This window comes from Vipera ursinii, assembly GCF_947247035.1.
Source record: "Vipera ursinii genome assembly, chromosome: 11".
NCBI lineage: Eukaryota > Metazoa > Chordata > Lepidosauria > Squamata > Viperidae > Vipera > Vipera ursinii.
Genome location: NC_139524.1, coordinates 20,766,642 through 20,793,190, shown reverse-complemented (window position 1 = coordinate 20,793,190; position 26,549 = coordinate 20,766,642). Strand labels below are relative to the sequence as shown.

Sequence of the window (26,549 nt, the reverse complement as noted above, 5' to 3'; positions counted from 1 at the left end):
AAGCATAGAAGCTGAGATTCCACCAGCCAGTTTCAAATCATACATATGAAAAGGAACAAAACCCATATTTTCTTGCAAATATTTACTCCAAAATATGTACATCAGTGTCATAACGGAAATTCAAAACATTAAAGTTCATAAAAACAAACGAAGTTCAAAATCACTTTCTACAAGATTTAGAGGAGCATTTTAATTAAGCGTGTTAATATTGAAAAAGCAAACTCCTATTAAATCATGTTATACATTCCTTCACTAACTACAGTATATCAAAAGGATTTCATGCCACCCTAACCCACCCCACCCTTTCCATTTGTTTGACATAAATTTAGATCCAAAATCCTCCTTCAGTACCTGACTTAAACGCTTCCAAATTTCTTCTTCCTCCTTTTGGTAACAGATTACATCTTTTCAGCTTTCCGTTTCTTTCAAGCCACTTTGTATTGTCTGGGCCTGCCGTTAACAGAAAGAATAAAAGAGTGACTGCCCCAAAGGAAGAGCTGGGGCTCACCTTTCCTACAAACAGGTATGTACAATTTTGTTCTGCTTGCGCACAGGGAAACACAAGTACGGTATATTTATAGTCATCCACTTTCACTGAAAGTTTTAAGGCGAACTTGGCCTCTTGTAAGATCACACCGATCCAGAGGTACCCAAACTGTTGCCATTGATGGGATTGGAATGCAGCCCCCAGCCCAGGGTTTCCCTTTTGAATGTTCTTCTGGTAATCATTTTTATTTTTATTTTTTTAAAAGTGGCTTCTGTTAAGAACCCTTACTTTGAATCCAGTAACACCTTTTCCTCCGGCTTCACATATTGCAAGAAGTCCCAGGCTTCTTCTGGGCTCTCTGCCTACCTAATTTGCAAGCAGCATCCCTGCCTCACTTGTTTCATCTTTCACAATCTGTGTGTTGTCAAGGCAAAGTCCTCCTTCAGCTGGTTTCATTGCTGGCTTCCTCCTGGTTACCGGACAAGTCCTCATGGCTCGGGCTGCCACCTCCAGAAGGAAGGTCACCTGGCTCAGAGCTGAGCCCAGTTTTCTTGGCTGAGGCCGGGACGCCTCCCTTTTGCTGTAAGATCTCAGTGGCCTCGTGCTCGAGCACCTCGGAGGGTGTCAGTGGCTCCAGGTGAATGCTGCCTTGTTCACTTGCATCGGAATGGGCAGAGTCGGGCTCTCCTCTTCTTCGCAAGAATTGTTCAAAGCTAACCTCTTTATCATTGGATGCCAAAGGAGTGGAATCCATGTTCACATCTGCCAGCTGAGCTTCCTCTAAACTGGCCACCTTTGTCTGGACATCAGAGCCAGTCCACTCTGAACAAGCACTGCTTTTATTGCTTCCAAGCTCGGTTGGTTCTGTTTCTCCTAGCTTGTCAAAAACTGCCTTTTCACAAGAGCTCTCCAACACGTTTCCTTGCAAGCCTGGAGTAGTACCATTTTTCACAGTCGAGGTATTCCCTTCGTGCTCATCTGCAGCTGGATTTTGAAGAGGAACCCTCACCATTCCAGTCAGAGAGTCTTTTGAAAAGGTGCAAAGCACAGCAATGGAGGATTCATCTCCAACCAATTCAGAAATAGTTCCTTCACACTGTGCAGTTAAAGACACGGCCTTGTCCCCATCTTTAATTCTGTCCTCACCTTCGCCTGCAAGATCTGCAGAGTTATCTGAATGAGCTGACTCGCCTAAAGCAAAGGCATCTTCTGTTCTTTCATGCCTGCAAACTAAAAGTCCAACATCACTTTTGTTTCTCAGAACATCTGCATCCCTTGCTGCATCTGGCACTGTGGAATCATTTGAACTGGCTGTGAGTTCCAACCCAGAGGAGCTTTCTGGAGCAGCGGCGCTCCCTTCATGCTCAGCAGCTAGAGGGCCAAGGTCACTCTGACTGGGGCTGCAGTCTTCTCCAAAACCCACCCTACTTGGACTGCCTATCAATTCAGAACCACAAGCACCTTCTGGGACTGGCAAACTGGCTTTGCTTTCAGCAGCTACAAGCCTGGGGCTCTCTGGATGTGCGGAACCGTTTATGCTGCTACCTGTGGAACAGCTATGGAGTTCTGAAGTGGCTGCAGCTGACAACACAGGGCCTTCCTTTTGTGCATTGGAAAGGTCTTCCTCCATCTGCTTCCCAGGGCTGGTGGCACTGCTTTCTCCTGGGCAGGCTTCAGGTTTTAGGCCAGAAACTGGGTTGTCTTCTTCAAGAGGAGACTGTTTTCCTTCACATCCACTCACTGGCACACTTTCCTCCTGCTGATTTCCGAGGCCCCCCAGTGCCCCTCTTCTTGCAGGACTCCTAGAGCAGGCTTCAAATGCTGAACTAAATCCATTTTCTGGAACTGGCCTTTTAGTTCCTTCACTGTCAGCAGCTAAAATAGTGTTGGTATTCTTTCCAGGAAGATCTGCATTTGTTTCTCTCACAGACCCTTTCATCTGTGGGCTGAAAAAGCAATATAAGCAATTTAATTTCCTGACTGTAATAAAACATGCTAATTGCTTCAGCTTATGGGGTGGTGTGGGGAGGGGTCCTACGCCCCCATGCCTGTGTGTCAGAGGGCTCTTCCTCTCTTTGACATTCTCCCCCTGGCCAAGCAGGTGATGCTCCTGCCATGCTAATTCAGTGATTGGAGGCTGGGAGATGTAGGTGGTGACCAGGCTGAGCCTGAGGGAAGAAGAGGTCAAGCAAGGGTCATTGTCAGGTTAGTCCCTTTGCACCCACAAGAGATCTAAGTCCAGCCACCTTGAATTCCATTGGCTCTTATTTACCACCAATTTGCTTTGACCATGAGTGGTTTTTCAGATTCTTGTAGAGCTTAAACTTGCAATAAACCTACACATTCATTTGAACTGCCTGGACTTCTGATTTCCTGCGCTTAATAGGAGGATCTACATGGGGAGGAACAGTTCTGACTCAACCTCAGCAAGGAGTCTGGGGACCTGCCCTCTCTCGATTCTCTGCTCTGCTCTGGATGGGGCTTTGGCAGTCTGGGGATCCTGCTGGGCCTGCTCAAGGAGCAGGTGACAACTCTTCTGGGAAAGGGGACCTCTGCACGCGTACTGAGCACGTGGGACCAAGAGCAGAATACTGCTTGCAACCCTTTAAAGCAACCACCTGTTTCCCTGGGATTGCCGCCACCTGATGCATGATCCAGAGAAGAGAGGCACTTTGCTGCCTCCCAATCTAAAGAACTAATGGCCCTACTCTTCACATATCCCAGTTCAAGACTTGGAAAAATCCAGAGGTTAACTTGCACTCACTGCCTATTATTTAAAGAAGCACAAATTTATTCACACTTCAGTTTGTGGAAGATCTAACTTTACTTTTACCTTTCTGAAATGCATGCTTCTCCTTGCTCATCACATATAGTGGGCACCAAATGCTTCTAAAAGAAAAGAGCACAATATGACATAGTACAGTGATATTTTCCCTCAAGATTCACATTGAACAAATGAATGCAACCCACAAAAGCTGGGTCCCCGACAGAGGGACCAATGACTCGGCATTGGCACAGAAACACCACAAGAAGCAAACGGGCAGATGTTGAGGCAACCACTATCTAGATCAGCCACATGATTAAAATAAGCCAGCTGGAGGAAACCGCTCCAGTGTGGAGGCTGACTGCTCGAGATGAAAAGCAAGCGGACCAGACAGGGGCGGGAGGGAAAAGAGCGAGTGTGCACTGGGACAGACAGACAAGGTGGGCAGCAGCTGTCTCAAAAGCCCAAGAAGGTTAGGACACAGGTGGCACCGAATTCTGCTCCTGGCCAGATTTTTATATTCAGCACTGTCATTTCCCATCTGTCCCCCTCCCTCCTGCACCCTCTTCACGAAACACAAAGAGCCTCCAGCAACCTTCAAGGGCCGGGCCAATTTGCAGCCAGGTCTGAGGAGAAATTTCTTCCTCCAAGATAAAAGATGTAATTGGAACATTGTGCTACTGGCACAGAGAAGGACAAGGCTGCTTTTTAAAAATGTGTCCGTTCCTTATTAAGAATACAATTATCATTTTAAAGCCTCTCATCTGAAAATTTGAAAGCAAACACTGTATCTGAAAGCTGTAAACTATTATTTAATAGTTATCATTATGGCTGAAATTACACATCTGCTGAAAACTTTCAATAGATATGGCTCCACAAAAGTTTTAAGACAAAAAAAAGGGACTACCTCTGACTTTTCTTCAATTTCATTTTTCAATAATGCATCCTTTGCTAGGCTAAAAGACAAAACACTGGTTAGCTTAATGTTGATTGTCTAAAACTAAAGTGAAAACACTAGCATGTACTTTTAAATTTTGAAAATCTTCATTAGGTGTTACTTGATTCTTTCACTTCCCACCAAACACCTCCGTAGAACTCTGTCTATTATCTGACTCTTACCACAAGGTGAAGTGGTATGATGCTCCCTACTCTTTGTGGTTGCCCTCTACTCTGAGGAAGGGAGGGGAGGATGTGAATATCTGGGATATTTGTCTCAGTGCATTAAGTAGATGGGAGTGCACAAAACCTGTTGCTGTGGGAATGAATCAAAACTGTTTTAACCTTTTGTACAATGTCTCTGTACCCCTTTGCGATGGAAAGGAAGAATGCAAGCTGCACTTTACTGGTAACCCCACCTAAAAAGTGTCCCACTCCACTGCAGGCTGAAGCCAGAAGAGAGGTCCAGCCACCCCTGCCCATCCTTTCCCCAAGAAGCAGGAGGGGGGGGGGCGCCGGTTGCACCATCAAGGCAAGGGGCCTCACCACCTCCGCCTTGTCTCTCTGGGACAGATCCTCCTGCAGTGGAGCAGAGTTGCAAGGCACGGAAGCAAAGAAAGACCAGGAAAGGGACAGCCTAGAGCGCCTCAGTTGGGCCCCTGGGTGGCTGCTTTTGCCAATCTCAGGTTCTTTGCTACATCAGGCAAAACGGCTGCTATGTTCATCTGCTTAGCCTATAGCTCCTGCGAAGAAACGAGAAGTTGAGGGTATTGTGGAAAGCAAATGGCTGCCTCCTCCTCGACACACCTATGTGGTTGTTAACAGGTCAGCCAAAAGGAGCGGGAGAGCCTTCGGCTTCATCAGTGCATCTGGTGGAGGCTATTCTGGAATGCCCAAAAGGAAAGAACCCCCCCCCATCTGTCACTCACAGCATAGATTTTTCTGAGGTAATTTTCAAACCTGGCCTGTACCCAAGATCAGCTATATATTATTCAGGTGTATTGACTTCTAAACAGCTTATCACGTCACCAAAATTAATTTTTGCTGTTTAGGAAATTCCTCTGCATGTATAGTGAGAAAGGTGCATCTCGTATAAAACCACGTGCATTCATTAGCTTCTGTAATCCAGTTTAACTTTTCAAAGACTTTTTCCTCAAAGAAATTGCTGGTGCCAGGTATCTTCTTTGCTGATGCAGTGAAAAGTGAAATCTAATTCACTGAAGCCTGGCATGGCACCAGCCGCATCATTAATCGTGAATGCAACTTGTGGGCCAGGAAAGGCTTTGCCAGTGAGCCCCCGAGATGCAGTGTCTGCCAGCACTGAAGATGCTCACTACTTGTGCCATCTCTACCACTTTCAGAGGGTAAACATCTTTGGCCCCTTCAGCCATTTTCAAAACGTCCAGATTAGAGGGAGGGATCCTAAGCACCATTACAGAGGGGAGGTTCCACGATTGTTAACAGAACATGAAGAAAGAGATGTGCCTATGTAATCAAGAGTACAAGCAAACTTGCTTTTCCACAGCCTTCCTCTACATAAGGAAGAAGCGGAAAACCTCCACATCCATCCACTTGACCAAACATTTGTAAAACTCACCCAGAAATAGCAGCAGCAGTGAAGCAATCCAAGGGAACTAGAAGTGACAAAAAGAGAATTCGATATTCCAGGTAACACCAGTGTTTCATTGCAACATCTGAAGCCAACGCCCCAAACACCTACCATGTTCTACAATCACTTGGCAAGTATGAGTCAGGCTTTCATTAAGATGGGTGGCCATCTTGTCCAAGCCAGAAACATCTGTCAGGAAATCGCAGTTAAGACAAACCACAGTGGTGCCCCTGGGGAGAAAGCCATTGGAAGGAGTTGAGCTCTCCAAATACCTAGACAGCTGTTGGCCCCTACTTGCCCCACAGTCCTACAAGGGCCCCAGGGCCAACAGTCTTGCACTACTTAGGAATGGTCAGCGAACACAGGATGCTGCACATCCAGGGAAGCAGCTGGAATGGCACTGCACACTATTAAAAGTGCAGAGCTTAAATTAAAAAAAAGTAGCTGATGATTACCTCAGTTCATCTGAATGTGCTTTATAAATCCAAAATCTTTTAGTTTGACGAGCACTATGAAAGCTAGAAAAAAACAGAGTAAAATTGAATTCCTGAAAAATATGACTTGTTTCTACCATAAAATATATATTAAAAAAGCTACGACCATGTGGTTTGTGTAATGCATCTTATACAAAGGAGCACATTCTGTGCCAACGCAATTAACAAGAAATGAAGAAAAACCCCGGGTTCACCTGAAGAGTTTCTAGCAGCCCCTTCCCTGGCATTCTAATACAGCCTCAGTCGTGATTTTCCCCACCAGCCTTCAGGGCAAATGGTGCAATTCAGCCAAAAGCAGCCAAACAGAGAATTGGGTCAGGGAGATGAGGGGTCTTATTTTTTCAGTGTTCATACTTAGGGATTAAGGCAGCTTATTTTACTGTCAGCATCAACTGATTTGTGTTTCTAAACAATGCAACTTGATCCAGGCAGAAGCTGCTACCTGGAAGGCTAAGCAGTGACTCAGGCAGCATGGAGCCTCGCCTTTCTGTCTCTCTTAACCAGACTGAAGCTCAAGGTTTCTTACCCCATCATGTGGTTCACATAAGCTTTACTGCAACTGGTGCCATATCTGCACAAACTGCAGCGCACGTACGTCGGGAAGTGACTTGCAAAAGTCCGGATGTCTGAGTAACACTCAATGCATTTTTGAATATCGGGACACCTAAGATTAACCAATGTCACAATTAATTATCAAACAGTAAGTTAATTTACAGGTCAAGCCCTTGTCTGTTGGGTAAGATTTGCTTAGCTTAAACTGGGGGTGCCAGATGCAGAAGGTTGTTTGGACCTGCAGAAGCCCCAGGTGCTTGTAAGGCTTCTACATAACTTCTAGTGACCCCTGAGAAGAGTTACCTGAGGTTATTGAGTGCTGTATTTGCAACCTTTGTTTTTTTGCTGTTGCCACCGCTGCCGCCGCCACCACTGCTGCTGCCACTGCTGCCGCTGCTGCTGCCGCCACTGCTGTTCTTGCTTCCCCCAGAGCTGCTCGTCCCCAGGACCTGCTTCTTCTGCACGCTCAGCGGCTTCAGCTTGGCCTTTCCCTTGCAACTGGTAGTCAGCTTGTTCTGAGCTTTGCTGTTTGCTGCTTTGGTTCCAGGACACAACAGCAAGGTGGACGTGTTTGTGCTTGCAGGAGACGCTGTCACAGAGGCAGGTTGAAGAGATCCAGCAGAAGCTCTAATTGTAACCTAGAATGTAAGAAGACTCTTTCAGCTTTCTCTGCCTCACAAAAGCCAGCACTGATCTGCCTGCCCGGATTTCAAAAGGAATTTGGGCAATCCTTTTTTTTTTTAACATGCAAAGTAAAAAGTAGCCACAGCACAAGACTGCAATGTCCTCTGGACGCCACAGGGGAGTTGGGTGGCTGAAGGTGCCCCATCCAACCAGCCATCCAATTTCAGCAGAGCAAGAATAAAAGCAAACTGTTTCTTTGTCTCTCTCCCTCACACATGCTTTTTTCCAAGGCCTCAGCTTCCTTATGTATAACCCACAGAACCGCCACATTCCAAGACAAGATCAGGACTAGCTGGATCTCACTGTCAAACCAAAAGAGCTAGAATCCAATCATCAGTCCGCTACATAACAAGCAACATCTCCCTTAACTATCCAGAGCAAGACTCCAGAAAGAAGGGAATGGATATGGCCAAAAGAATCCAGAGATTTTTGATATCAGATTGACAAGTGAAAAGCAAATTAAAGAAACTATTTCTTCCGTGATATACCACCATCGTCATCCTGAAGAAAAGCAGCAGGCATTCCCTAGAGCAGAAGCTCCCAATGAGGCCACAGCCCATGTCCTATTCCCCCAGGGGAGTGGCCAGACAAGACCCTGGCTTCAGCCTCTGGCTGGAGAGGGCACCTCCTGGACAGGCTGAGGGGAGACCTTCCTGGCCTATTCACACAACGCACCAGCCAACCACTTACTTTGGTTCCTGGAGGCAAGCCCTCCAACTGTGCAGGTTTTTTGAATGTCCGATGATGCTGAGATTTGTGGTCCAGTTTTTCTTTGCAGGTCAAGAACTGGAGTCTACATTTGGTACAGCGATGTATTCCTTTTTTCTTTAGGAAAAGGAAAAAAAGGAGGGGGCAGAAGTATGTGGATGCTCATCCCAGAAGATCACCGAGTACATTTTAATAACGCTGAATTCAGAAATGGCCTAATGCAACACTGCAAGAGGACCTGAAAGTTTAAAAATTGTGGCCACTCGCAACAACACCTACGAAGTAACAAGTGGATTTGAGGACATTCAACATTCCATCTCAAAAACGTTCCACTAAACTGGAAAGCACGACAGCCTCTCGTTCCCTGTTCTTTGCTAGGAAAGGGGGAGTCTTGCCGTCTTCCCTGAAGCCTCCTCCACTTCGTCCATAGTCAGTGCCTCGCCCAGCATTAGCCACGCCCAAAGGTTTCCTGGGCAGGTCACGAGGCAAGATGGGCAGCAGCCCCAGGGCGCTGCGCAGGGGAGGCAGCTTGGGGGCAGCAGCAGGACAGCCATGTTCCGTGGGGAGGAGGGAGTACTATGGGGTGGATGTGGGTGTCCACTACTCTTTGCTCCCCACTTACCTTCCTTAAAGGTTAAAAGTGTTACCTGATGCCTCATAAAATGGTGCATGTAAGGTGCCCCAATTTTAATAACTTTAAGGCAAAATGGGCAAAGCAGGTTCTTTGTGTTTTCATGAATGGATCTGAAGTGTTTTTCCACATCTGAAAATGCCGACGATCTGTAATTGCAAACCTAAATATCAATATAAAGAGGGAGGGGGGAATATTTACTTCTAGCATCTCTTCTTAGGAACAAGAAGACATAGACAAACATATCTGCACATAAAAGGGGGTGGGTGGGAGTACCTGGCAGACATAAGGCATTTCCCCAGGCTTGTGATTGTCTTTCATATGCTGCAACAGAACTTGCTCAGTTTCAAAAGAGAGTTCACAGATTTTGCAAATGGCTAAAAAAGAAAATAAGCAGCAACTGAACGTTTTAAAAAAATCAGAACGCTGGAGTAACACCATACTGGCACCTGTGACTCAGCTAGGACTCTCAAAGGGCTCTTTATAACCCAGATGGTCATTACCTTCTGGCCACATTTCGGCGGTTTGGGTGCTTGGCAACCTGCCTGCATTTACATCCCGGTCCAGGTATGGAAGGGAGCTGAATTCCTTCAGCTGGTCCCCAGAGATAAGAGGCCAAGGAGAGGTTGCAGTGAGGTGGGATGCCTCAGATAGGTGGGAGGCTCTGGGACGGCCAGTGCAAGCCTCCCACAAGTGTTATCTGTGTTCAGGGGCTGAAAATCCTCCAGAATGGTGGCTGCTGAATGAATCAGTCACATGACCTCTTGGTTAATGACTGAGATTCAGGTCCCAACTGTGGCCATAAGTCAAATTACTACCTGTAATTTGGCTTCTAAGTGAAAGCAGACTCACAAATATTATTCATGACATAGATAGGACAGGTTGTTTTAATTAGTTGAACTACCATATCTATGTCAGAAGCTGTATTTACTTTAAAAGTGTTAAGTTTCGGGCTGCGTTTGATATTCTTGCTTTCTCCACCAATGGGCAGATGCTGAGAACTTCTGAATCTGGTTCAGCCCCAGAACCCAGTCTACCAAAGTCCTTGTCTGTGGACTGTCTCATATCCCCCCCACCCACCCGCCCATCTTTCCCGTTCAGAAGAACTCACTGGAGGACTCGTGAGGCGTGTGGGTGCTCTCAATGTGGCACTGCAGCTGAAAGGGGGTAGGAAACTGGCGGTAGCAGTGCTGGCAGGTGGTGTGGCTTTCCCAGCTCTCACTGTTCTGCTTCTCAAGCTCCAAATGATGCTTCATGTGATTCATAAATCTGAGAGGAACAGTACACAGGTCAAGCAGCTGGTTTTAAAGGGAAACTTTAATTCCACGCAATGAGGAGGGACAGAAGGTGCCTGCTGTTTGGCACATGGTGTCAACAGATACCCCTCTGGCTGCTGGCTCAAGGGAAAACCTTTGCGTAAATAAATGGTTAAATTCCTCTGTCAGGTGAGTGGAACCCAAAGGACCAGAAAAACAGTAGATTAAAGCATGTGGGCACAATCATTCATCCATTTGAAGCAGATGAAAACTTAAAAGATTCCAGGTATGAACCAAAAAGATCAGGAGGCACCAAGGTTGGACAGCCAAAGGGGTTCTGGCAGTCCAATTATGGAGGATTCAACTTCCATTTTCTTTGAGACCTGGCAATTGGCAGAACCTTTTGATTCTCTTAACATATCCACCTTGTTAATATTTAGATCTGCTCAATTCTCGGCTATGATTCTTTTGGATTTATTCAGCAGAACTCTTTGAAGGAATACAAAATCAGCTCTGCTCAAATTAAAAATAAACAAGAACAACACATGAAGCAAGGTAATGCTTAGGCCTGCAACCCCCCACTCCGGATGGCCCTAAGCTCCCATGTCAAGAGCTGTGCCTCTTCCACGCTACAAATACCTGATGTTGCTTTTGAGGACTTTCATGCAGCTGGCACACTTGAAAGTCGTGTGGGTCTTCTGCTCCTGGCGCACCTGCTGGAGGTTCCCCTCGTGCTTGCCGTAATAGAAGTCGTTAACCAACATGATCAATTTTCCTTTTTCTGCTTCAGCAGTTTTAGGTGATATACCTGAGCAGTCCATTTTGGTTATTCCCGGAAAGGCATGCACCATATCAGGACAGCAATACTGAAAAGGCCAAGAACTACCATAAATTTTCAACAAAGGTGTTTGCTGAACTGTCAAGAACCGCAAAGAAGCTAATCGAGATGTCTTCACAGACTTTTAGCAAAATCAGGTATCTTGAGTACAGAAGACTATTAAAAAAATATTGTCAGTATTTATCATAAGTACTGATAACCCCAAATCCTCAGTTAGCAAATTAATACACCACGAAAGGAAATTGTTCCTGGTGGAGGAAAAACAGGCCAAAAATTAAGACCAGTAAGGGTGCAAACAGAAGACAAACATCACAAAGAAATCTCTACAATGAAGACAGAAAACTCCCAAAGTAATAGGTTTCAAAGAATTTTCCACTCCTGAATTTCATCTGAGACTTATTTCAGCTAGCAAGGTTCGGGATATGACCGAGAGTGAATTTAGTGTGCATTTTCTATGGAGTGGGAACACATACTCATCTCAAACAAAAATGTGGCAGCTAAACAAGCTATTTTAAATATCTGTGCAAGGCAAATGGGAGAAACCTTTAAAAGCAACAAGAAAATGCAGTCCTCTTTACTTATATCCATTTTAAACTAAGAATACAAAACTGAATAAAACAGTCCCAGATTTTATCATGTCTAGAAATGCCAAGTGACTCAAGGTTACATTTATAACTGTGTTTTACTTCCATCCCAAAAATATTTACCTTTATATGATTTTTCAAAGGCTCCAAAAGGTTAAAATGAATATTACATTTTGGGCATGCCTGTGGAAAGGGGGCTCCATTCTTAATATTACTTGAAGCAGCATCTGTGGAAAAAGAGAATGGGATATATTATTATTTAATATGCGTTTGAATATGTGAGGCAGATACATTAAATTCATTATCCAAAGCATCCTTTAATCCATCTGATCATTTGCTGGAGGTGAACGAAGCCCTTACATGGATTCCCTCGGATCACAAGCTTTGATGCCCTTCCCGTTTGTAAGTATTTCAGAGCGGTCTTTAAAACACCTTCAGACAAGGTTCCTCCCGAACAGGACATCTAGCACGTTCTTACCTTTCTCATGGAGGACCAAGTCATCTGGAGGTTTAACAGAGGACAGGAGAGGTGACTCACTCTCAGAGCCTGTTTCATTAGCCTTGGCCTTTTTGGGAGTGATACTACTGGCTTCAGAAGCAGAGGGACGCTTGGACAAGCCTAGAAATGTTTTAAAATTTAAATGTAAGTAGCCTTTCATAGCCAATTACTCCTCAGTCTCTCAAACCCCACATCAGTTGATCCCAAGTGACCCTAAATGCATAAAATCAGTCCACAGACACAGCTCACGCTGCAATCCAAGTCATCTTTTCTCACAAGCCACACCTACCTTGTCTGTCAGGTCTACCATGCTGGGAAGGCCCTCCATGCCTTATTTCAAAGCTATCAAGACGAGCATTACTCTGAGATGTGTACTCAGCTTTCCTTAGATGTTTGCACAATATTTGATGGTCCCTAAGAGCAAACCCCACTCCTTACCAATCAAGTTACCTAGCTGGGTAATGAAACTTCTCCAAGAAAACAACCAAGCTCAGAGCGCACCAAGGACCCTTCAGTCCCTGACTAAATATTATGAGCCTGGCCACCCATTTTTTTAATCCATTTTTTGCCACAAACCACAAGCAAAATAAAAAACCTGACTTGGACACACCTGCTGTGTTCATGGGTGATCCACTCTGGTATTGTGACCCTCCTGAATTCTGCCTTACGCCAAAGGTCAGGCCCGAAGTTCTATCTGGGGTCACCTGTGGAGGATGCGTTCAATAGTTCAGCAACGGGACTGATTCTACCGTGATTTTCTGTTGCTGTAAACAGTGATGTCAAACTCGCAACGTCACGTGACTTTGCCATTGCTGGCAATGAGGTGGGCGCGGTTGTTCTATGATGTATCCAACCTGTGGGCTGGCAGTTTGACATCCCTGCTGTAGAAACACTTCAAAAGATTCACACACGGAGCAGCCAAATTTACCCTTTTAATTGCTCCATTCGGGCAAGATGCACTTTCTGCCAGGTCCTTCCCCCTTTCCAAAGCCCCAGAGCAACTCCGACTGGCTCAGAGTCCTCAGGGCTCCTGCGGCCTCTGCTCAGAAGACAATTATCTCCAGGACACGGCAAGCAGCAGCACTCACAGCCTGGGGGACTGTGGCTGCTGGCACATGGGGCAGCTCCAAACCTACCCGGTTTAGTGCAATAGGCTGTGCTGTTACGGTGGCCACTGGCCTGGACGTAGATGGAGCTGACGCAGGAATATGGAGATTCCGTGACAAGGACTGGGGAGGGGAAGATATATTGACAGGCTGGGAGATCCCAGCACTAGATTTAGCTCCTTCCTGCGGTGAGGAACATTCTGAAAGTGGCTTCTGCAAAACCTGAGAGGATCCTGAGATGCTGCTGATACGTGGCTGTGGCTGAACAGCTAAGGTACTAGTTGCAGGTCTGCCTGAAGAGTGAAATCCCGGAGAAACAGCCACAGCACCTGCCACGAGAAGCAGGAAACAAGATTACAGAGTTAGACTCGGAAGCTTTCAGAGACTTCAATGTTTGGCATCACTGGAGATCATACCTCTTTTGGGGGCACCATTTTGCACTCCAATTCGTGATGAACTCGGGTTAACTCTGTTCAATATATCTGTTAAAAAATTATCATTGCTGCTTTCAGAAAACAAAGGAGAAGGAAAATATGCTCAAGGGAATTTATCAATACAACACTAGAGTAGGAAAGTAACATCTCACTGTGAAGTTGCACTAATTCTTAAAGAGTTTGCAGTCTTCTCATTCCTGAAAGAAGCTGCAGAATTCCAGCAATTGTTCCAAGAAGGGATCCAACAGCACCATAACCTATTACCTCAGTTTAACTACAATACATTTATGCCGATTCCTGCCAGTCATCAGGACTTTTGAGTCAACTTGTTTAGGACAGACATGCAAGTTAAGCTTGACTGGCCTATTATCAACTCCAAATTTGAAGCTTGTTCTTCTTTCCCTTGTGTGCTCCCCCCCCCAGTTCAAAACAGCCCCTTACAGGTATTGGTTGGTTTGGAGCTCAAGAACTCCCCAACAAAGATAGGCTCGTCATCGTCGTCGTCATCAACAACAATGGGGTTTGCTTTCTGTTGCCAGGGTTCAAGCTCTTCCTCTTCGCATTCCATGAAAAGCTCTGCCATTGTGGAACTAGAGAGGGAAAATAGCAGCAGGTGGAACAGACTGCTGTCGCGAGTGCCCACCAGCTGCTCTGTTCCGGAAAGATGCCCTGGTTCTGGCACGGTCGCATTCCTTGCTTAAAGCTGCAGTTCGCCCAGCACAGATGCCCCACAACAGATGCCAACGGCTGCATCTTCACAAAAAGAAATCCAAAGGCTATTTTCTCTACTTCAACCCAGCAGACCACGCTTTAACCTGGAGTGGCACAAACAGCTTGTTTGGCCAGTTTTGGGGGTTCAGAATCGTGAAAGCCAGTGACTTTTAACAGAGTGACTTGGATAACGCAACTGTTACCAATACGAAAGTTCCCCGTTACAAGAAGCATCTTAAGAGCAAAGGGGCTTCCCAGGAAAGCCCTTCGGGGAGGGGGAGCAGCGGGGGGGGCCCGGCAGGGAGCCGCTCGGCCTTCCCTGCTCCCTTCCCCCATCATCTCGGCCTTCGGCCCCCTCCGTTTCCCGGGGGGTTCCCGGGCCTTCCCAGCCAGGCTCTGGCCTGCACGAGACGGAGCCCCCCCATCTTCCCGCCAACACACGCACCCTCGCCCGCCTCGCTTTCCCCGCCGATTCACCCGGGAGACCCGAGCGGCCGCCGCTCCCGTCCCGGGCCTGGCAGGGCTACGGCAGCCGAGGCGGCGGCGGGCCTGCCGGGCAGACGGGAGCGCCCCTTCTGTTACTCCCCGAGCCTCCCGGGCGACGACGGCCCCGACGACCGACCCCCGCCCGGCAGGCCCGCTGCGGCAGGAGGAGGCCGCGCTCCATCCAAGATGGCGGGGCCGCCCGGGCTCCCTCCCCCGGCCGGAGCGCGCGGGGCGGCGGCGGCGGCGGAGCGCTTACCGGGGCGGCGGCGGCGGCAGGGCGGGACGCGCGGAGGCCCTTCCCCTCCGGCGCCCCACGTGGCCGGTCTGCCCGGCCCGCTCGGGGAACCCGGCCGAGGCGCTGGGCGGTCCGGCAGCCGGTCAGTGGGAGCGACGCAGCCGGCGACTTCCCGCGCGCCCAATCCACGAGGGCCCCAGCACGTCGGGATGCGAACGGCCGCGGCTGCTCTTTGTTCCCCGCGCGCGGCCCAAGGGCGTCCGCAGAACCCCGGGCCGAGCGGGCCTGCCAGGCGGCCGCCGGAGAGCGCGGGGGCGGGGCGGGCGACGCAAGCGCAACAGGGCGGGGGCGGGGCCTGCCCGGGGCGCCCGAGAGCTCCAGCCGATCGCTCCGGGCGGGGGTCGGCGTAATGCGGGCGAGGCGTCGGGGCACGGCAGCTCCCGAAGAGGTTGGGGGCCTCGATGGGGCTGCGCTACGGAAGGGCCCCGAGCCCGGCAAGGCGCCCGGCAGCCTCCGCGGGGCGCAGACCCGGCCTCCCCTCCCCTTGCGCACCGCGGCCCCGCTGGCGTCGCCTTTTTGCCGCGGCTCCTTCGCCGCCGCCCCGGGCAGCGGCCCCGCCGGCCCTTTTCCGGCACTGCTGGCGCCGCGGCCGGCCGGCGATGGGCGGGGCGCGCGGGCGGGGCAAGGCCAGGCCCCGCCCCGCGCGGAGGGATCCCGGGCGGGCGGCGCGACGTGGCGGTGCTGCGGCGGCCCAAGAGTTCGCCTGGGGGGCCGCGCTTTCTGCCGGGGCCGTGGCGGGCGGGCGGGCGGCGGCAAGAGGAAGGCGGCCCCGGCTGGGACGGACCGGAGAGGCCACCTCGCCCGCCTCTCGCGGCCCGGCTGCGGCGGGGGTCCTCGAAGCGGGCGACGGGGCGAGGGGCGGCCTTTGTGCGGCTTGGGCGGCCTCTCCGCTGACGGTCGGCGCCCGTCCCGCAGGTGGCGGCGGAGGCCAGGATGAACCCGCAGCAGCAGCAGCGCCTGGCCGCCATCGGCACCGACAAGGAGCTGAGCGACCTGCTGGACTTCAGCGCGGTAGGCCCTGCGCGGGTGGCGGGGCGGCTCCCCACCCCGGGCCGCCCCGCGCATCCCCGCTGAGGAGCCGCGTCTCTCTCTCTCTCTCCCCCGCTGCAGATGTTCTCGCCGCCCGTGAACCGCGGGAAGGCCCGGCCCACCACGCTGGGGAGCAGCCAGTTCGGCGGGGCAGGTGAGGCCCTGCGGGAAGGAGCCCCGCGTGGCTGCAGCCGGGCGGCCTCTCGGGCGCGGTGGGTGCTGCGTTGGCGGAGGCCCTTCGGCAACCGGGGTGCCGGGTTTCAATGGCTGCTGAGGTAATGCGGGGGGAAAGCGAGCGGGGCCGCGGGCAGCAGCCGGAGGGTTGAGAAGCGCCTCCTCGGGCTGCTTTGGCCGGCCGAAGAGAGGCTTTTCCGGTTGCTCCGCTCGGGCTTCCCTCCGGGCCTTTGGGGCGAGGTGGGTTCCAGGGCTTGTTGGGCGGCCCCGCAAGCGCGTCCGAAGAAGAAACGCTCTCGGGCGACGAAAGCCGTTCATTGCGCTGACCCCTCGGGGGGGAGGGAGGAGGGAGGGCGAGGGGGTTCCCGGGGGAAGGTCGGCCGTGCGGGGACGGCTTTCCCCCTGGGCCTCCCTCCGCACAAGAGGTCGCCCCGTGACGTTGCCCCCGTGGATCTGGGCCTGCTGGGGGCACTAGTCCTTATTGAGGCTTAATCTCGCTTGATGGCTCGGTCCGGTATTCTGCAGCAGCACCCCCAAAGTCAGGGGAGGACGTCTGGATCTTTCCAAGGAACAAAAGCCGCGAATGCTCGGTGTGAGGGCTGGGCAGGGAGACGTATGCCAGCCCTGTAGGCAGCATGAGAAGCCAGAGGCCGAGGGCCGAGCCGAGGGAGGGCTGGGGGTGCTGTCAGCACTGGCTTCCTCTGCTCGTGGGCCAAATGGGGGAGCCAGAGCTAGTTTGGATTGAGGCCTCCCTTTGCTTTGGCAAGCCTGGTAGGTTTTTTCCCAAAAGTGGTGAACCTCCCCCCCCTTCTTGCTTGTGACCCACCAGGGGGTCTCAACCTAGTTTTACAACCCATGACAAACGAAGCAGAAATACTTGATCTTGTGGTCCAAATACTGTTACAAAAGCTAACCATCTTATCCCAAGTGATTGGTTGATAAACATGCTTCCCTACTATACAGTAATACATTGGTAATACTGTACGTTGAGCTAGATTTAATCATTAGCGTAAAAAGCAGAAGTAATTAATGATAATTAGGCTTTCTGTTTTTCTTGATGCTTGAGAAAGAATTTCCTGTACTATCATCTGTCTAGAAATTGCAGTGAAAATTAGCAAAGCTGCAAGCTAGCAATCTGCACGTGTGGGTATCCTGAGTTTTCTTTTTCCATCACTTCAATTACTTTCTATAAAAGAGCAAATGCTTCTGTTACATCAATATGTGCATAATTTTTTAACATCTTAAACGTTTTCTATAGTTGATAATCGTAGAAGGATGGACTGTGTTTTAAAAAATACGCTTCTGACCTAGTTGTAAATACAGCTTACCTTTTTGGAGGAGTTGATTTAGTAATTTCCTTGCCAAATCTTGATGTTTCATACTGGTAAACTTTGCACGTATGTTCTGTATGCTGAGTATTAACTAAAAATGTTGCATGTTCCTACTACATACACATTTTTTTCACATTTTGCATAATTGATAGATTTTGTGACTGAATCTGAAAATTGGATTTGACAAAATTAAATATCAGTATTCAGTTTTAGGAGCATGTGATAAATATTAATACAGTGCTTACATGGAATCAAGAACATTTTCTATTTTAAACATGGAAAAAATGCCTTTCAGCACTTTAAATTCCTATTCTAATCATATCTATACAGTAAAATTTGCCTTATAAAGCTTTTCATTGTATTTTTGTATTTTTAAAATTATAGCACAACTTTTTTGTATCTTTATTTTTTCAGGTCATTGTCTTCAGTGTAAAAATATATTTCATATCATTACTAAATTATTCTAATTGCTGAAAATTAAATAATTTGATTTGCAGTTGGGTATATATTTCCAGAACTTGATCAGTTTAGTTTGTTATTTCAGGTAGATTGCCAACTGATTTGTTGAGTTCAAAGATTCTTTGCCTCTGAAGGGAGAAGTTGTATTTTGGCTGGGTCAAAACGTCTTGTCTGTTTCTTATCCTTGTAATGCCAGGATGCCTTTGTTCTTTAGCAAAATTAGAAAACAGAGTTTTCTGCTCATTGAAGAGCATGCTTCAGTATTTTGTAGTAGGTACTTCATGGCCAGTATTTGCAGCTCAGCTATCTTATACAATAGATTTGCTGGTTACTCTTGTGTCTGATGTCATGTAAACTTGCATGACAACTGACAATTCTAGTATTAAATTCTTACACAATTGTTCTCTAATACTCTAATATTAAATAATTTAAATTGTATTTGTTTCTTACATACTATTTGCTTATTCTTCTGACAGTTTGACAAAGTGAAATGAGCACAGTATTGATTAAAGTATTTCCAGTAATTCTCCTTAGGGTGTTCCTCTAATTCTTTATTATCAGAAGGTTGCAATGACCCCAAGACAGTGCACCGTCATAAATATATTCCAGTGGGAAAGTGTTGATCACATGACCATAGGGATGCTGCAATGGTCATAAGTGTGAAAAAGTCATAAGTTACTTTTTCAATGCCATGGTAACTTCAGATGGTCACTACTGTTGTAAGTGGAGAACTATCTGTACTTCCTTTCAGAACTCTTTTTTTTAACTAGTTACCGTAATTTGCACTATTAGCAAAGCAATTCTTACACATAATTACTATGTCCAGAGAAATTCTTATCAGGCTATAACAACCCAAAATTAAATTCTCAATTAGAGAATTTATAAACTTATTTCAACATCAGCAGCATTAGTTGCAGGATTTCTGTGCCAGTGTAAACTTGTAGATACCGTAATCAGGTCATAAATAACAATCCCTTGAGTTTGTTGGAATTCAGTGTCTAGATTGTGGAGTCTGTGGGCCAACACAGTTGTCTGTCCAATGTACAGTACCTACATTCATTTCTCCTTGCTCTGTTCTAACCAATATTGTTGAACCAACCCATTTGCATGGGGCATTCTTGCTTCACTTTTACTCCCGTTGTTTGGAATAATTTGACCATTAATTGAAAGAATTGAAAGAGACTGGGTACATTGGGAAGTACAACCACACAACCAACCTTATTCTAACTTTTTAAAAATGTTTATGCACAAATAACCAAAAATAAATCACAATTGCAAATACATGAACAACCTTACACAGATATTGAAGTCTGGTTTCCATTTGTCAGTTGCAGATAGGTGAAATTGTTAAGACTGCCAAAATTGGGCCAAATTGCAACTATGTATGTACAACAAACTACTTCTCTCATGTGAGAAAAATATTCCCAAGTCAATTTTATGTGAAAAACAGTTTAGTCTGTAGTTAATCTTTCAAAGTTAACATATGAAGCCCATTTTAATTGTTGGAAGAAATATGCTATTTATTGTGAATGCAATAACATTTAAAAATGGCTTAATCCATTTTTTTTGAAATCAAAATATTCCACCTGAAATTAAAAAACCAGATTGATTTAATAGAGCTAATGTTGACTGATGTGTGTAATAGAACAGGGGTCCCAAACCCCCAGTCCGTGGACATGCCAGCAACTGGTCCGTACAAACAAGGAAAGCCCCATCCACAGGATGCAGGTGACACACAGAACCACATCTCCTCCAGTCCGCCGAAAAACCTCTCTCCACGCAGGGCTTTTTTTGTCATAGAATGCGCTGGAACAGCGTTCCGGCACCTTTTTTCGACGGGTTTTCCAGAGTTACGTTCTTTTCCTATTATTTCCCTTCCTATCATTTGTTTTTGAAAATGCTCCGCTGGCGGTACGGTGCGAGCGGGGTCCCCTCTGATGTGGTCCACCTCCTCTAGGAGGAGCCATGAGGCACCAGAGCACCACAGCCAGAAAATGGCTTGATTGGCTGAGTCAGACCATGTGGTGTGGAAGCTGATGGTGGCGGTGGGAGACACATAAACATAGAGGCCATCTTTCATGAGAGGGTGAGCGAGCCTTTTGCCTTCCCTTACAGAAGGTGGGGTGTGAGGTTAAAAAGAGGCGAAAGAAAGGTGGCTGACATGGAAACTTGCCCGACAACAAAACTTCACTGTTTCAGTTCCTTGGGTAGTTCAAAGCCTGGGATGTCTATGAAAATCTCTTTTTAGTCTTTTATACTTTATAACTGCAGAGTGGGAGAATAAGAATAAAGTCAATGTCTTGTGATTTGGAGGTATTACTACTACTAATAATATATATTATTTATTGTTCAGATGTAAAGGTAGACCTACAGTATGAGGTTTAATTGGATCTATATTAAATTGGGTTTAACTTAAAAGTAAATTAAAAGTAATATGTTCATTGACAAAGTTTCAACTTTAATTTGTTTCTAGTCAATATCCATATTAAACTCCAAATGTAAATTTTCCTTTATCTCCGAGGAGTTCACTTGCATTTTGTCTTATCCACTCCCTTGTGGAGTCCTTGTAATTTTAACTTCAACTTTTAATTTTAAGGTGACTTAAAACAAGAAGCCAAGTGCCCCTCTGTAAATTTGTTGAGGACAACAGCTGTTGAATTTCATGTTGTTGTTTTTTCTTTGATTGCAGTTGTGGAAAAAGGCAGAAAGTTTGATCACTGGGAATGGGGAAATTGGGTTTATAAAGTTGCATTTACAGCATAGCAGTGCTTTAGTTCCCTACATACTATATTACATGTTTACAGAAGTTAACATATCAAAAATTTAAGCAGCAGCAGATTTGTGAAATTGTTTTCTTAATGGCTTTTACTTGGCTGTGATCTACGTAATTCCTTTCAGTTAAATAGACATAGCAAAATAATTGCTAGCATTTGCCTACTGACTGTGATATTGTGGGGAAATATGTTTTTAAAAAACCCAGTTTTTTAAAAAATGGTTATATATTGTTTGCGTCTTTATTGTTCAGGGGAAAACTGAGTTTCTCGGCTCAAATATTATATGAGTAATATTTGAAAATAAAATAAATGAACAGTGGATTTTTATTTCCACACATAATATGTTTAGTTATACATTATTTCACTTGAAATCCTATCAATTAATAAACAAAATGATTTGCCTCTCAAAGCATATCTGTCTACAAAATCAGTTGAGCCCATCTGCAAGTATCAGTCAGCCTCTTTTGCAAACAAACCAGCCACTTTCAAGAAATGGAAGCTGTTACAACTAGTGAGTTTTCGTGAGGAGGAAAGGAAAAAAAAGAGATGAACCTGGATAAAGAGGAGGCAAGAAGAAGAAGAAGATGATGATGATATGAGCTAGTAGGAGTGAAAAGGGAAAGATAACAAGGTTAGTTGGTTAGTTAGGTCTTAGATGTGTGTATGTGTATTCAGTCCAGTGAACAGCCCTGCCCTCCTCTTCCAAGGAATCCAGCCTTTATCTCTCAGAGATGTGTTTACTCTTGGTATCCTATAATACTAATTTCTTTCTACATAAAAGCTTCTCATATCAATTATATAAGAAATATTCAGTTTGTCAGCAATTACTTGGGGAAAAATAACATCAATTTTCCATCAGTCCTTGAAAATATTAACAATCAGTGATTGTTACACTGTTGGGTAAACAAAATCCTGAAGGCTACATACTGAATTATACTGCTAAAATTTCAAAACAGGATTCTTAGGCTTCTAGATTAATTCCTTCCCTGACATTTAAACTATAATATATTGTGTAATATTTAACGCTCCTGGTTTTCCTACTCTCGTAGGCTGACTAATAACTACATACAGAAATTTTGCATATTGTTCCTTAAACATGCTATACCTGGCTTGTTGCATTTAGATAGTTTTCAGTCTTATGTGTATGACCTGGTTTTTCATGCAGAGAAATGTTGATCAAAAATTTTTCTTCCTAATAGCGTGGTATATTTTGTTTCATTTAGCAGATTTTTTTAAAAAAATCAAATGAGATGTAATTCTTGAATATATTATTGTGGAAGCCAGAAATGCTATTTCAAGCAATGGACTATAGACTCCTGAAAAAACAGTTTTCCTCTGATGAAACAATGAAGTAAAAATGAAGTATTAGCCATGCCCGGGTATATAGATATATACAGTGCTTTTAACTTCATTTAAAGTGCAGAAAAGGGAGCAAGATATAATAAGCCAAAGAAATTAAGGCACAAGGGGTGTGTGTGTGTGTGTGTGTATAATCTTACTATTTTTATATTTATGTTTGCATATAACTTTAATTATAAAATTATGTATTGTCTATTGTGTTATGCACCACTTTTAAAAAATCTAACATTCAGTAGTACAATAAAAATAATAAACTTGGTGGACTGGGGAACAGCCCAATAGGAATCTCAATAGGAATCCGAGGAGGACCATGTTAGCTGCTATTGGCAATTTTTTTTAACTACAAAAAACATGAAAAAAGCAGTATCAATTATTCTCTTAAGGATATAGCAGCAGTACCTGCAAGAAACAAATGCTTAATGAATTTATTCCCAGGATAATTTTTTTATTTATTTGAATATAGGATTGGGACCTTTGCAGCCATCCCAACTAAACCAGATTGAAAAATGACTAAATGAACCAATTTTACTTTATTGTAGGGCTTGTTGTTTGTTTTTTATTCTCCTGGGAATTTTCTTTAGCAGAATTACTTTATGACGCTACGTGGTTGATTAGTTATTTGCGGCTAATTTTAAAATGTTTTTAGTTGAATTTAGTGTACATATGTGGAGTTCTTTTGTACATTAAGATGGGAAAGTGTTGTACGTATTTAAATAAAAGTCCAAATTTTTATTTCTGGAAAATATTTAAAGAAGCAATTAAAAAGGGAAACGTTGCTCTTTGGCTTCAAAAGTTTTGACATTAAAAGGCTTTTGAAAAGCCTTCTTAAATGAAAGAAAATACTATTATCAGGTCTCCTGAAGACTGAGAACTGAATCAGATTATTAGTGCTTGCTGCAAATTTCAACTATTGAAAAAGAAAACATTTTTAATTATTTTTACATCTCTGCATATAAATATTTACCAAAGTGAATTATGGTACATAAAAGTTTATTTGTGTTAGCTTTGATAGTACTGTAGGACCTTATTGATGATTAAAGTTTGACTGTTCAATTTGATCTGTTAAAATTCAATGATGCACATTTAAGAGGTTTTGGATAAAGCATTTGATCAGTTTGTGATCTTGTCTGGGTTGATAGCAAGGATCAATCTGTCTGGATAACTTTTGTTGGGCATGTTAAAGCAGAATCCACTTCTACGGCCAGCATTGTTGCCAACGAGCAATGATCCACCAGGCAGCTTCTCTTGGAAGGGCTGTCTTGTGACTTAACTATATAGATGTGTTGAAGCTGTTGAACTTTGATTGGATATTACATTAAATTGGAAACATTGCAATAGATAGAGCACATGTTTACAACCTTCACTGTTTAGTGATGCTAAAGGTCTGGCATCTGCATTTTCTATTACAAACCTCCAAACAAAGGCAAGAGTGGATTCGTTAGCAACCAAAGTTAATTCCTTGTTTTCTGTCATTAAGGTTTTAACGTCGTTATGAGATTCAGTGTGAGCGGATGGTATGGGTATAATTTTAGTTTTTAAAGCAATCACAATAGTCTTTGACTTCCAAAGGGTGTGTTGAGGATTAAATTTCAAAGCTATGTTAAATATTGAGTTTTGGTGGCACTTTGAATATTGGAAGTACACTGTAATTAACTGATGGCTGCTTCTCTCATTTGCACTGGAACAGAAATACTGTATTTCAAAGAAACACAGACAGTAACATGCTTAAGACTTAACAGTAATTAACATACCAAGTGGAAGCCACTTGCTTAAAAGGAACTGTATTTAAAAAAATAATCCAGGCCTCATTATGTGCTCTAAGCATTTCATACGGAATTAAGTGTGGTTGCAAAGGTATCTTGTTTTCTAAGAAGGGACTCTGATCAAGCCTTCCCTAGCCTGGCACCCATTGGATTTTTGGTAGGGTCATTTCCCGTATTCCCATCTGCTATGCTTTTTTAGCCAGCCTGCCTGGGACTCCTTTCTGGGTTCCATGAGAGTTGCCCAGCTCTCCCTCCTTCATTCAGATGTTCATATAAATTTAACAATTAATATATTATCTAGGGTAGGGATGACCTAAGTTGTAATTTTAACATCTACACAATTATTTTGACATCACCTAATACCGTGTCTCATAATGGGTTTATTTACTTTTCTCGGAAGAATTAGGATTTTGATCCTGTAAATTCCCCTCACGTGGGGATGCTGCCATTAAAAAATTGTATTTGTTGCTGTCTCCATCTGCTTGCAGGGAACAACTGTACCCAAGCGTCTTGGATGATATAGAAGAACTCCATGAAACAGAATAAGCAAGTAAGATATAACCCACCTCACCTCTAATATAGAAGCAGTAGAACTGGAAAGTGCAGAATGGCTTCTAAGGAGAGAGACTTGTGCAAAAGAATAGAAAATTTAACATCAGATCCTGTGATCTTAAAAAAAATGTTTCATTAGTGTTGGGTGTAGGAGTCAGATAAAATCAAAGGCAAGAGAAACTACATGCATCACCTATGACCTTAGTTTAATTATCTTTTCGCCCTCAAAAACTACATTTGAAATTGGAGAGAATTTCAAAAAAACAAAGTCTGATTACTAGCATTTAAAAGAAAATTAAGAATGTTCTAGTTTCTGATCAAATCACTTTTTTTTTATTTTGTATTTCTACTTTACGCATTTGTTTCCTGGGTTTTATATGCTACTCCAATTAAGTAGGACTTTGCCAAAGAGAGAATATGATTAAGGACTCTATCTTGGTGTCAGATAGTTTTATATCCTTCAAGAAAGCATGTCAGTATGGCGGATAATGGCATCCTATAAATCATTTCTGACATACAGTTAGTCCTCGATTTGCAAATGGTTACTTAACCATTCAGAGTTATGAGGGACTCAGAAAAATTACTTATGACCCATCCTTTAAGTAACACCACACCACCTCTACAGTCATGTGATTGCATTATGGGCACTTGGCAACTGGCTCACATTTACAATCAGTTACAGAGGTCCTACGGCCACATGATCACATTTTGCAATACTTTTTGCCATTTTCCAGCAAAAAACACCCATTAGAAAACCTGGATTTGGACTTAAAAACCAGGTGATTCACTTAATCATGATGACTGATTTATCAACTCATGAAAACATTTGTGAAATTGAATCCAGTCACATGACTCAACAATGTATGACCAAAATTCCAGACTCATTTGTGTTCATAAGTTGAGGGTTACCTACATAGGAAGTCACATGCTTGGTAAAGACCTACTTGGAATGAAACAAGGAAGGCTTTTCTAAACCTATGTACGTTTTCCTTAACTTTGACTGGAATTAATATGGCAAGTTCCATGTGGACAACAATAGGTGGCAGGTAGAATGTTGACTATTTTAGCCATAAAAAAACTCAATATGGGAAAAATCAATTGCTACTAAATTTTTTACATTACTTCAGTTAAAATTCAGATGAAGGGTTTTTGTTTTTTAAAGTTTTGGTTTACTATTTTGGCAGTTTATTCAGCTTCTTGGACTATTTGTTTATTTGGGATCATAGTTTGATTGCTATTTGTGAAATCTTGCAGTTGCTAAAAGCTTTGGAAAAATGGATTGAAGCTCCTATGCAAATAATCTACATTTATTTATTTATTTATTTATTTATTTATTTATTTATTTATTTATTTTATTACATTTATATACCGCCCTTTCCCGGAGGACTCAGGGCAGTTTACAGGGTAATTAAAAGCCAAAAATACAAAAGTTAAAAACCAAGTTTAAAAAAGATTAAATTTATCCCTGTACAAATAAAACCCCAATTAAAATAAATTAATCCTCAGCTTGGGCCAGAGAGCTCGAAGAGCCAGGTCTTCAGGCCCCGGCGGAATGAACGGAGGTCAGGGGCAGTCCTCAACTCCACCGGCAGCTGGTTCCAAAGGGCAGGCACCCCCACTGAGAAGGCCCTATCCCTGGGTGTTACCCGCCGGCAATCTCTTACCGGTGGGACCCTGAGAAGACCCTCCCTGTGGGAGCGCACTGGACGAAGGGAACTTGATGCCGGCAGCAGGTGTTCCCTCAGATACCCCGGACCCAAGCCATGTAGGGCTTTATAGGTGATGACCAGCACCTTGAATTTCACCCGGAGGGCAACCGGAAGCCAATGCAGCTCGCGGAGTAGAGGTGTTACATGGGAGTATCGGGAGACCCCCATCACAACTCGCGCGGCCGCATTCTGCACCAGTTGAAGCCTCCGAGTGGTCCTCAAGGGCAGCCCCATTTATTTATTTTTATTTAGTTAGTTACATTTATATACCGCCCTTTCCCTGAGGACATGTAGAGAGCGTTGCAGTAGTCCAAACGGGAGGTCA

At 44.9% G+C, this 26,549-nt stretch overlaps 2 protein-coding genes across 11 annotated transcripts in view; one reads left to right on the top strand and one right to left on the bottom strand.

Moving 5' to 3' along the window:
* Positions 1-4: 4 nt before the first annotated feature.
* On the bottom strand, positions 5-14,176 carry ZNF280D (zinc finger protein 280D; the record flags this gene model as incomplete). Of its 4 annotated transcripts, none has more annotated exons than XM_083371646.1 (20): positions 5-450; positions 2,033-2,433; positions 3,321-3,376; positions 4,159-4,207; positions 5,785-5,821; positions 5,908-6,026; positions 6,252-6,314; positions 6,817-6,954; positions 7,146-7,480; positions 8,217-8,351; positions 8,882-9,028; positions 9,142-9,242; positions 9,977-10,134; positions 10,761-10,987; positions 11,667-11,770; positions 12,022-12,162; positions 12,653-12,746; positions 13,179-13,477; positions 13,565-13,630; positions 14,024-14,165. In XM_083371646.1, the coding sequence occupies 20 exons, from the start codon at positions 14,163-14,165 to the stop codon at positions 326-328; spliced, it is 2,937 nt and encodes a 978-aa protein (XP_083227772.1). In that variant the 3' UTR covers positions 5-325. The 4 variants fall into 4 exon arrangements, 3 of the variants coding, with proteins under 3 accessions (XP_083227772.1, XP_083227770.1, XP_083227771.1); XR_014493562.1 differs by having other exon boundaries at positions 313-450; positions 776-2,433; XM_083371644.1 differs by having other exon boundaries at positions 22-2,433; positions 14,024-14,176.
* A 1,650-nt stretch (positions 14,177-15,826) lies between these two features.
* TCF12 (transcription factor 12) overlaps positions 15,827-26,549 on the top strand; it is a 54,810-nt gene continuing 44,087 nt past the window's right edge. For 2 of the 7 annotated variants that reach the window (XM_083371568.1, XM_083371567.1), the window contains exons 1-2: positions 15,827-16,085; positions 16,185-16,257. In XM_083371568.1, the coding sequence (XP_083227694.1) occupies positions 16,008-16,085; positions 16,185-16,257 (151 nt within the window). In that variant the 5' untranslated portion in view covers positions 15,827-16,007. Of the gene's footprint in view, positions 16,086-16,184; positions 16,258-20,882; positions 21,473-24,451; positions 24,514-26,549 lie in introns of those variants that run through there. The other 5 variants (XM_083371569.1, XM_083371566.1, XM_083371571.1 and 2 more) reach the window with 4 other exon arrangements.